At 40.2% G+C, this 11,748-nt stretch overlaps 1 protein-coding gene across 2 annotated transcripts in view; it reads right to left on the bottom strand.

Moving 5' to 3' along the window:
- Nucleotides 1-3,474: 3,474 nt before the first annotated feature.
- Nucleotides 3,475-11,748, bottom strand: part of LOC112047142 (protein bicaudal D) — a 32,802-nt gene continuing 24,528 nt past the window's right edge. For both annotated transcript variants that reach the window (XM_024084144.2, XM_052887619.1), the window contains 3 exons: nucleotides 10,136-10,393; nucleotides 5,402-5,568; nucleotides 3,475-3,683 (listed from right to left, as the gene is read on the bottom strand). In XM_024084144.2, coding sequence (XP_023939912.2) covers nucleotides 3,609-3,683; nucleotides 5,402-5,568; nucleotides 10,136-10,393 — 500 coding nt within the window. In that variant the 3' untranslated portion in view covers nucleotides 3,475-3,608. The remainder of the gene's footprint in view (nucleotides 3,684-5,401; nucleotides 5,569-10,135; nucleotides 10,394-11,748) is intronic.

Below are 11,748 nucleotides of genomic sequence, written 5' to 3'. Positions count from 1 at the left end.
CCAGTGGTTCCTAAGATTAGCGCGTTCAATCAAACAAACAAACTCTTCAGCTTTATAATATTAGTATAGATTTGCGAGGAAACGCACTTTCTGAAAATTAATTTGCATCTTTGCCTGTTTTCCCTAAGATGACATTTTGACACGCTTGTAATTTTTGCACAGATAACGAAGTGCGCACACCAGCGTTTATTTTTTTTAGACAAATGCACCAAAAACAGCCAGTAGGTATTTATTTTTGTGTTTATATACTAATTATATTTTTGTGTTTCTGATACAGATTAATGGTTGACGTTTATTGTTAAAATTATTAAAATTAAATGTTTTTTTTTTATTATATTTTATCTCACAAAATTAATTTTATTCATAAAACGTTGAGCACTTTTTTGACATAAAAACTGACTCGTTGATTACAGTCACACCTGATGTTCTGAAATCAGTCTTATAACGTTAGTAACGCGGCCACAAGAATAATTGATCATATAATTCATATGATGTTACTCTTGTGGTAGAGGAAACATCTCGAGCAGGTTTCAAGACTTGTGACCTTGGGTGTAAGTTTGAAGGATCTTTTCAGGATGTGTTAACACTCCCCTCCCCCGCCCGACATGTTCTCTACGCCTACACTAAATAATAGATTTATGTATTATCAAAAACCTCCTTTTTATAAAAAAAAAACTAGCGGAGCCGGTCAAGCTTCGCTTTGACTTTTGTGCACTTTTTTACCTATCCTACCCCATACATATTAAAATTCAAATTATTACGAATCGTTTGTATGGGAGTATTTTTTTTATCTTAAATTTATCTCGCCGTAAAAACCATCCTAGAACTTCAACGAACATTTAAAAAAATAATTGGCCAAATTGGTCCAGGCGTTGTTGAGGCGCTTACCAATGCATTTTGCGCTTCATTTTTATATTATAGATATTGTAATTTTGAATATCAACACCATGGGAAATTGTACTATTAGGTTCCATTGACTGTCCAAGGATTACATTGTTGACTGCTTATAGGGGACAAATTAAACGACACACTTTAAATATATCATTTAATGTTTTCATACTTGATTCATATCAGTCATTGCGACAACACGGTGTGCCGGAATATACCTCTGGCATGATATGTTCCCACTTCAGCTTGGTGCAGAGTCTATGGACAATTGTACATACATGCGAAATGTATTTGAACCTATTGAACAAGGTTTTACAACTAAATAGACAAAGACATGTAATCTGATAATTGCTTTCTAACATTGCTACAACAATACAGTTTCAACTTAAGTAAATTGATTTATATTTATATTAATTAATCCACGAAACTATGGTTTAATGTAGTTCTGGCATTATAAATAAAAGTAATGCGACCATCTTGTTAATAAAAAGAAATATATATTTTTAATATAATATGTACTACATTATAAAGTGCAGATATGTTAAGTCTTCAAAACTGCCGACGGCAGACAGTGGGAACAATCATGCATCGAGTCACAAACACAAACATGTTGCAATACGATAAAGTAGCAGGCAATTCATATATGTACTTCCATATACATATAAATAAAAAAAGGTTATTCCATTTCTCTATGTTATAAAATAATATCTATAATATTATGCCTAAGTAAAAATAAACCATCTAAAAGTTATATAAACAGTATAAAGAAAAAAAAATTAATATTTGGTTAATCGCTCGTGAACACCACCACCGGGCCAGTGGCAGCAGACATCGAGCCAACAACGTACGATACCTAACAACAAATAAGTCAGCATGTCAAGAATATCAGATAAATAAGGTAAACATAACAACGTCAAAAAAACGAGTACATACTGAGAATAAAAATTGGACGCAAGAGATAATACGGGATATGGTGCTTCTACAACCTCATGGCATTGTCATACTGTGGCGGCGGCGATGACGTCACGCGCGCGCCGCCAGCGCCGCCGCGGGACTAGATGCAAACTTACGAACAGATGTCTGCTGCTAAGCTACGAAACAAAAATAATACTTGGAAATATGCGCTACATCTATATAATAAGGTAAGTTCAAAGTTCAACTTTTAAGTACACGAAGAGTCATCTAAGATAAAAGCTAGCCAATCGATTAATCTAGAAACAATAAATGCAAGGCTATGGTCCTCGCGACGCGAGCTCCGACGCGCGGACGTCGTCGGAGCGAACGGAGTACGCTACGAGCCGCTCCCGCGGAGGCGGCTCCACCTACTGAGAATATAATATGAAGGTTAACGTATTCGTCTAGACTACACCTAAACCGGTAAAAATAGCTACCGGGCGAGCGCCCACTACGCGACGGCCGGGCCGAGGCCGCGACCCTACGGAAACACTACGTCATCGAGCGGGCGGCGGGGACTGGACTCGCGTCCGACAACGAAAACGATCTATCCTTAAACTTTCAATAAAACTTTTGTAAAATTTTGTCTTAACAATAAAGCGCCGGCCGCGTCCCGTGAGCAAAACTTTGAGCAACGGCGGTGCGTGAGCGGCGCGGGTGCGGCGCGCGTGCGGCGCGGGCGCGGCGGCCGGCGCTGGACAGGAGCTGGACGGTGGCGCGCGGCGGCGGCGGGATCTCATCCCGGGGGCGCCGGCGCTCGGAACCAAACAGACGCGGAAGAACTACATACAACTAGAACAAGATGGACGAAAGTAGACGGCGGAGGGCCACAACAACACAACAAACGTATCAACTAGAGAACAGATTACATAGTCTTTTTGCGCACACAATGGATGGACATCGATGAAAATTTAATTTCTTTTTTTTTAATAATTGGACGTTCTAAACATTCGTAACGAGTAAGGATCCTATAATATTTACATATATGCAATCTCGAAATTCCATATTAAACATGTATATAATAAAAAATAACGTCGCAAGGTCTTCGGCTCGAGCGTCGACCCGATAAATAGAAAAATCTGCGTCCGCGGGGCGCGGGCGCCTCCCCGCGGTTAAATTCATCTGCGTACTAAAATACACCGACCCCGTTACAAAAATACGAGTCGAACATCGATCTCTGGAGGTGCAAAATATAGGGGAGCAATACAATATCAAAATATCGGTTCGGCCGAGGGCGATAACGCACATAAATAGAGATCGCAAGAATCGCGGCGACACGCTCGCCGCGCCGCGCGGCGTGCGGTGCGGCGCGCCGCGCGGCGCTTCACACACATTCAACTTTATAAAACGTATAAATAATTTAGTATTCTAAAACGACGATTATAAAAAAGTTCACTAGTAGAGTCCTGCGGGGACCGCCGCGGCCGCCGGGGCCGAAGCGCTATACCTTTTTATGTGAGAAGAGTTTGAAGAAAATTGTTTTTGTGGTATAGCGCCTCGGTGCCGCGGCGTGGCGCAAAGTTGCACGCTCGGTTCGGTATCAGTTCAGAGCGGCTGATTTACTTGTATAGATGTTCCAATATTTAATATCCTAACATCAGTCATTTATCAAGGTAAAGCTGGACACACAGGAGACACTGCGGCGGTCGTCCCAGTATAAATTCGTAGTGCGCTCAGGGCGCGCGCGGCGCGGGCGGCGCGGGCGCGGGGCGGTGCAACAGCGCGCGCAGGGCGGCGGCGGCCGCCTTGAGCGCGCGCACGAGCCGCTAGAAATCCCGTCCGCGCGCGCGCGTGCCGCCGCTCGGCTTGGGCACGCGCCGCGTGCGCATCTCGCGGTCCACCTGCAACGAATGACACGTCTGTTATTGCTACTATTTTTTCTGCTGCGGAACCACTACGGCGTCACCAGGGGGGTTGGGTGAGCGCAGAAGCATCGCCTGATGTGACCCGAAGGCTGAAAGAAAGATAGAGGACGGAACGGCTCTCTAAGGGCGTTTGTGAGTGTAATTGCAGGCCTCAACCACTAGTTGGTTGGGATGAATGGCAGAGACCATAGATATAAGAGGTAACTAGATTTATAAAGTGCAAATTGTTTGTATTGAAACCAGCATACCCGGGGGCGTGGCCTAAACAAACACATTATATAGTGTAATAATACTTATCACACTGATAAACTCTTCACGTAATTGGCTGTTTAATATTTAGTGACAAAAGAAATATGTTACTCTAACTTTAGAGTTGAGTATTATTTATTTCTTTTGTCATAGAACAAAATACAATGTAAACAAAACAAGACTGCTAGTACATGCGCGGAAACGCTTGCGAAGTTCCGCATACCTATTACTTCTATTGCTAAAACCGTTAGCTTTTAGCGCTGTCTGTTATTTACGTTTATTCCATATTTTTTTTTATTGGCTTGTTTTACAAAGTTCTTAAGCCTTGTTATATGGTTGGTGTTTACATTAAAAACTATATTTATTATAAAAAAAGGTATTTGAATAAAGTTGTTACAAACGATAGTGCGAATAAGACGGTAATTGTTGACTTGGATTCAGTTTTTGTTGAGCAACGTGCACGCCGTCACTTGGTCGTCGCGCTATCGTAGTGTAGTTAATTATATATTTTTTTAGTTTGGGTATAGAGAACATGTCGGGCAGGGGAAGCGAGTGTTACTGCATTCTGAAAGGATCCTTTAAACCTACATCAAAGGTCACAAGTCCTGGGATTTGCGGAGTTGTTTCCTCTACCAGAAGAGGTTTTCGTCGCCGCTACTCGCTGATTTTAGTCTGTGTCTTTATCAGAGATCGTTCTCTGGTCTATATTTCGACCAAATAGTTACGTTAACATCGTTTCGGACCCTGTATCCACTGATTTCACGAGTATGGTTGGAACACTGGTTCCAACCATACTCGTGAAAATTCAAATTCAAAATTTATTTATTTCAATTAGGCTTAACTTACAAGCACTTTTGAAAGGTCAGGTTTAGTCATAATTTAATCTAATAGTGGTAATAATAGTCGAAAACTTAAATTAAAACTTACGAAGGTTCCAAACGCGCCTTGGTCCGAGAAGAGGCCACAACAAACTCAGCCAAGGTTTATTTTATTTTTGTTTACCACCATTTTACAAACTTATTTAAAACTAAGCACACAGTCGTATAATACAGCTTAACACCAAGCTTTTTATCATTTATATAACGGATATCCTATCCTATTTTTTTTTTATTCTTTACAAATTAGCCCTTGACTACAATCTCACCCGATGGTAAGAGATGATGCAGTCTAAGATGAAGCGGGCTAACTTAATAGGAGGAGGATAAAAATCCACACCCCTTTCGGTTCCTACACGGCATCCTACCGGAACGCTAAATCGCTTGGCGGTACGTCTTTGCCGGTAGGGTGGTGGTAACCAGTCAGACCTAGACCAATTGAGAAAACCTCAATCGGCCCAGCCGTGGATCGAACCCAGGACGTCCGTCTTGTAAATTCACCGCGCATACCACTGCGCCACGGAGGCCGTCAAATTTTTTTCAATTTTAAGCAGCCAATAGTCGACTCACCTCCAGCTCTTCGAGGCGCTGCGTGAGCGACAGCTTCTGCTGCACGGCGAGGCGCAGCAGCTGGTTGAGCGTGCGCTTCTCCTCCTCCGCGCTGGACAGCGCCTGTGTCAGCTCGTCCACCTGCGTCACGTACTCCTCGCAGCGCGCCGCGAACATGGCGCGCAGACCTGGACAGACAAACATATATTTTTACTCGATGACGCTGCCGGATGAATTAACTTTCCTCGACACAATAAGTGAGGATTTCAGCGCAACCGGAGTGTCTGCAGTGGACACATCCGCTGGTATCGTCCGTGGAAGGCCGTTCGGAGGAGTCGCGTTGCTATGGAGGCGTAGTATTTTCCAGAATGTGACAGTGATACAGTGCGATAACCCACGTATATGTGCCATTAAAGTGTCATTACAAGATAAATCGTTTTTAGTGCTAAGTGTATATATGCCCACTGACGCAGTGGCCAATCTAATGGATTTCACAGACGTGCTTGGTTCGGTGAGTGCTATTATAGATGCATACAGTGAAAACAGTGTATATATATTAGGGGATTTTAATGCGCACCCGTCTGAGTTGTTTTTTCACGAACTTTCTAAATTCGGCAGTGAGCAGAAATGGACTTGCATAGATACCGAAATACTAGGTTTACAATCTGACATCTATACTTTTATAAGTGAAGTTCATGGCTCCAAGCGGTGGCTCGATCATTGTTTAGTTACTGAGGCCGCGGTTGAGTCAGTGTATAATGCTTTTGTTTCTTATGACGTTTTGTGGTCCGACCACTTTCCTCTGGTGATAGAATGCAATTTAAATGGAATAGTACCTAAAAGAAATATTACGAACAACTCTCTGAATACAACAACATATTGGGGGGAGAGAAACCAACAACAGATATTCACATACCAGAGGGAATGTCATGAGAGACTGAAGCTAATAGACTTTCCACGTGAGCTGCGCGATTGTTGTGATCGTGCTTGCAATGACGTTGTACATAGATCTGTGATTTCGAAATTGTACAGCGACATCGTTAATGCCTTAACGGAATCATCCGTGATTGGTCATGAAAGCGGGAGGCGTGTAGTAAAGAAGACCGTTATAGGCTGGAATAAGTACGTCGCGAGCGCACACGAGGAGGCCAGGCACAAATTCTCGATATGGTTGTGGTACGGTAAACCAATGGTAGGTCGCTTTTACCTTGACATGTGCGAGACTAGAAGAATTTTCAAATCCCGTCTAAAATGGTGTCAAGATCATGAACATCAAATAAAAATGGACATTCTGGCCTCATATCATTCCAAAAATAATTTTCGTGGTTTCTGGAAAAACACCAATAAAATGAATAACAGGCCAGCCCTCCCCGTGAGCGTCAGTGGTGTGTGTGAGCCCGTTAATATTTCGAATCTCTTTGTGGATCATTTTTCTGTACAATCGCCTCTCAGTCTCTCTCAACCAGCAGTGTTTAGTGCTGAGATCAACGAAAAGATGGGGATTGTATTTAAATGTGCAGATGTAGCGCATACTATTAAAAATATGACAAGAGGTAAATCCCCCGGTCATGATGGTCTCAGCATCGAGCATTTACAATATGCTGGCTCACATCTACCCAGAGTGCTGACCATGCTCTATAACATTTGTATTAGTCACAGTTTTATGCCAAGGGAGATGATGCGTACCATAGTAGTGCCTATTGTGAAAAATAAAACTGGTGACTTATCGGATAAAAACAATTACAGGCCTATTTCATTAGCTACTATAGTCGCTAAGGTGTTTGATAGTTTGCTTAACACTCAAGTAAATAAGCTAGTTAAGCCTCATGACAACCAGTTTGGTTTTCGTCCAGGGCTGTCAACAGAAAGTGCAGTATTGAGTCTTAAGCATACTGTCAAATACTATGCTAGGCGTAAAACTCCAGTTTATGCCTGCTTTCTAGATCTTTCTAGGGCATTTGACCTGGTTTCTTACGATATCTTGTGGGGGAAGCTAGAAGCAGTTAAAGCACCACCCGGGGGAAGCTAGAAGCAGTTAAAGCACCACCCGAACTCACCAATATATTTAAATTTTGGTACAGAAACCAGGTCAATTATGTCCGATGGGCGGGAACGTTATCACGTCCCTATGGGTTGGAGTGTGGAGTCAGACAGGGTGGGCTAAGTTCTACGACGCTTTTCAACCTATATATTGACGAGTTGCTGGGTGAGCTCAGCGGTACCAGAATCGGCTGTTACATTGACGGGGTTTGTGTAAATAACATAAGCTACGCCGATGACATGGTGCTGCTGAGTGCATCACTTTGTGGCCTGCGTAAGCTGTTGGCAATATGTGAGGCTTATGTGGAAAGGCACGGGTTAATTTATAATGCCAAGAAAAGCGAAGTGATGGTCTTTGAGGCTGAGGGAAAGTTACCAAGTAACGTTCCATCGCTTGTACTAAATGGGACAATTTTGAAACAAGTTCACCAATTTAAATATCTAGGACATATTTTGACCCCCGACCTCAAGGACGACACGGATATTGAAAGGGAGCGGAGAGCATTGTCAGTTAGAGCTAACATGCTTGCACGCAGGTTTGCACGCTGCTCACAGCAAGTTAAGACAACATTATTTAAGGCCTATTGCACTATTTTTTACACATGCAGCCTGTGGGCAAAATATACACAAAGATCGTACAATGCTCTCCGTATCCAGTACAATAATGCATTCAGGGCTATTATGGGGCTACCTCGTTACTGTAGCGCGTCAGGGATGTTCGCGGAAGCAAGAGTTGATTGCTTTTATGCAACAATGCGCAAAAGATGCGGATCCCTGGTGCGAAGGCTGCGAGGCAGTACCAACAGCATTTTGGCAGTAATCGCCAGCAGACTAGACTGCACCTACGTGAACCACTGTTGTGGCGTTTCTAATGGAATGACATAGCACTGGTTCTCGTAAATACAATAGGTTTTAAGTAACTAACATAGATAATAAGAAATATTGTTATTTACTAATTTTTAGGTTTAGGTATACACAATTAACATACTTATAAGAGAATTTTACTAACAAAATGAGTCTTGGTTACTTTAAATAAATGAATTATTATTATATATTATATTATATTATTTTCCTGAGATTGAAAGCAAAATGTGAGCAAAACAATCCAATCGTATATATTTTATATCACACTGTTAAGAGCGCGCAGCGCGTCGGTACGACATGGATAAAATTCGAAGCGCAAACGAGACGCCGAATTATGACTTTCACGTAAGTGAAAAGCACGGAGCGATTCACGCGCGACGCAAATTTTATGACGTGAGTGCCAAAACCATTTTTACCTAATTGCAAGTAAATTAAACAACATAACGAAAAACAAAATGGATGGCCATTTTGTTTTTCGTTATGGTCAAGATATATACCTAATTGTCTATACAAAACAAAAATTTAAGAAAATAAGTTTGCTTTTCCTGAGATCGAAAGCAAAATGTGAGCAAAACATGTATTTTCCAAAAAAATAAACTATCAAGAAAAGTTTTACAAATTATGTATTTTGTATAGTCATAACAAAGCTAACACTTTGAAATATCATTTACCCAAATATCAGGCTCCTAACTTTTCCAGAATCTGAGATCCAGAACCATTTGCAACCACCAAATTACATATTGCACACTCTTTAAGCACGGAGAGCGGCTCAATTTGAGGCATATACGATTACTAGCGGACGCCCGCGACTTGGTCCGCGTGGAATTCAGTTTTTTACAGATCCCACGAGAACCATGGAATTTTCCGGGCTGAAGGGTAGCCTATGTGTTAATTCAGAGTGAAATCTATTTCCATTCCAAATTTCAGCCAAATCGCTTCAGTAGCCGCAGCGTTAAAGTGGAATAAACATACTTACACACTTTCACACAAACTTTCGCCTTTATAATATTAGTGTGAAGTGTGACGTAAAAAAAAGAGAGTGTTAATTGATAAGGAATATCTATCTGTTACCCGTTTTATAATGTTCACAACTCTACTGCAGCACCATGCAAGATCATGTCACATTATATATAATATCCTTGTCACTATTCCGAGATTTAGTACACGCTTCCAACCACACGCATAGAAATGTTTCAGAGATATACATATAATACACAAATGATAAAAAACTGTGATAATCACTGTAATACTGGGATAACCATTGAAGCAATATGCGAATAAATGTCCAAATCAGTTATCCTCTCTTATAAAAAGCGAAGCCTGGCCACATAGTTGTTAAAAATGGGCTGATAACGAAGCATTTATTTTTTTTTCTTTCCTTCTATTACAATTTAATTATTATTTTACATTGTAAATCATTTTATGACATTCTGTTATTAGATACATTTTATATTCTGACATTTAAAATTATTTTTAAACATACCTTCACAAGTTTGATTTAATCTATTGTTATTGAATATTTTGTAATTAGTATTATTTCATAAAGGTTGTGTTGGTATATTTATTAATTTAATTATCCAATTTTATTTTATACAACATTTTGCTAGGTACTTTTATATTTGACATTTAAAATATAATTACTAAACATAGCATCACAATTAAGTTTGATTTAATTTAATTGCTATTGTCTTTATTTATTTTAATTACTCGTGTCTTTGTAACTGTTTTACGCCAGAAATGGTCTAACACATAATTATACTGCGTGTATTTTCAACAAATAAATGAATAAATGAATGAATTGCTAATAATAAATTTAATATTGAAGTAAAGAACAAACAGAACAGCACTCACTGGAGAAGGTGGCGGCGTCTTCCTTGAGCAGGCGCAGCTCGTTGCGCAGCTTGAGCATGGTCTCGGTGACGATGGTCTTCTCCGTCTCGTACTTGGACTTGAGGTTGGCGAGCGCCACCTCCGCCGTGTTCTTGTTGGACTTGAGCACGGTGCGCAGCGTGGCGATCTGCTCGCGCTTGGTGGACAGCAGCGACTTCAGCTTGATCACCTGCTCCTGCAGCTCGGCCAGCTCCAGCCCGCGCTCCTCCGCCTCCATCACTGCAAGACAGGGTGTTCGTGTTATCGACTCTAATATAATCATCATCATCATAGGGATGATGACAGTTTTTTAAATTGTATATAAATTAAGAGTATACTAATAGTAAAGCAATTTTGTAAAAGGAACAGGGTATCTGCGATCATTACTTTCGGAGCTACAGGGATTTAAAGAGTCAGATTTGCGGCGCTGCCGCGGATCCCTGAAAAACGCCCCATACAAAATGGCTCGAAAAAATGACGTCATAGGCAATGTAATGATCGTTAGATTTGTATGCGAGTTCAAACAAAATTACTAATATCTTTGTTATTTGTGCGTTTATCTTTATAGTTCATATATTAAAAAATGTCACATTTAATGTAAGGAAGCTAAAACTGTATAAATTTTCATCTAATTACGATAAAAAAATTTTAATAGTTTTTGAAATTTTATAATCTCATTTATTTTGCAAATATCCAGACAATCTTTGCTTTTTATGTATAAATTAGTTAACATTGACTCTATTTACCCGAATGTATCATAAAAATCAATATATTCAAACCTAGTCATCATCCCCATTATCAACCCATATTCGGTTCACTGCTGAGCTCAAATCTCCTCTCAAAATGAGAGGGGTTAGACCAATAGTCCACCACACTGGCCCAATGCGGATTGGCAGACTTCAAACACTATGCAGGTTTCCTCACGATGTTTTTCACCGTTTGAGACACGTGATATTTAATTTCTTAAAATGCACACAACTGAAAAGTTGGTGGTGCATGCCCCGGACCGGATTCGAACCCACACCCTGCGGAACAACAATGATGGAAAAGTCTAAAAAAACTTTTCTTTACTCCCATACAAAGGATTCGTAATAATACTTAAAAATCCATTTGAACTTTAATACGATACCATAAAGTTCAAGTGTTAGTGGAGAGATACCAAGAAGGCAAAACAATTGAGTGACGTTAGGATAGGGGTAGGGTAGGGATAAGGTTGAAGTAGGGTAGGGTAAGGTAGAAGTTACAATATTAGTATAGATTATTATTATAACCTTTTAAGAGTATTTATGAACTTTCAACTTTACTCTACTCTGATAAAAAAATCTTCTTTATTTATATATAAGAAATTGATTGTATTTTGATTGCAAATCACAACATGTACTTCCATGAATTTACTAATATTACATGAAAATTTATTGTGGCTATTTGATGTGATCGTGAACTCTAAATTCTCTCTACTCTATCTAAAAATACTCTGACCGAATGAAAAATTCTACTTCTGCATACTTTCTTCAAAAAACCGTTTTTATGACTCTTGAACTACAGTAGTATAAATAGTCATAGTATTATTTTTTTGCAGGAACTACTAATTTACA

The sequence above is a fragment of the Bicyclus anynana genome, chromosome 20 (genome assembly GCF_947172395.1).
Source record: "Bicyclus anynana chromosome 20, ilBicAnyn1.1, whole genome shotgun sequence".
Taxonomy (NCBI): Eukaryota; Metazoa; Arthropoda; class Insecta; order Lepidoptera; family Nymphalidae; genus Bicyclus; species Bicyclus anynana.
This window is presented reverse-complemented; position numbering and strand designations above follow the sequence as displayed.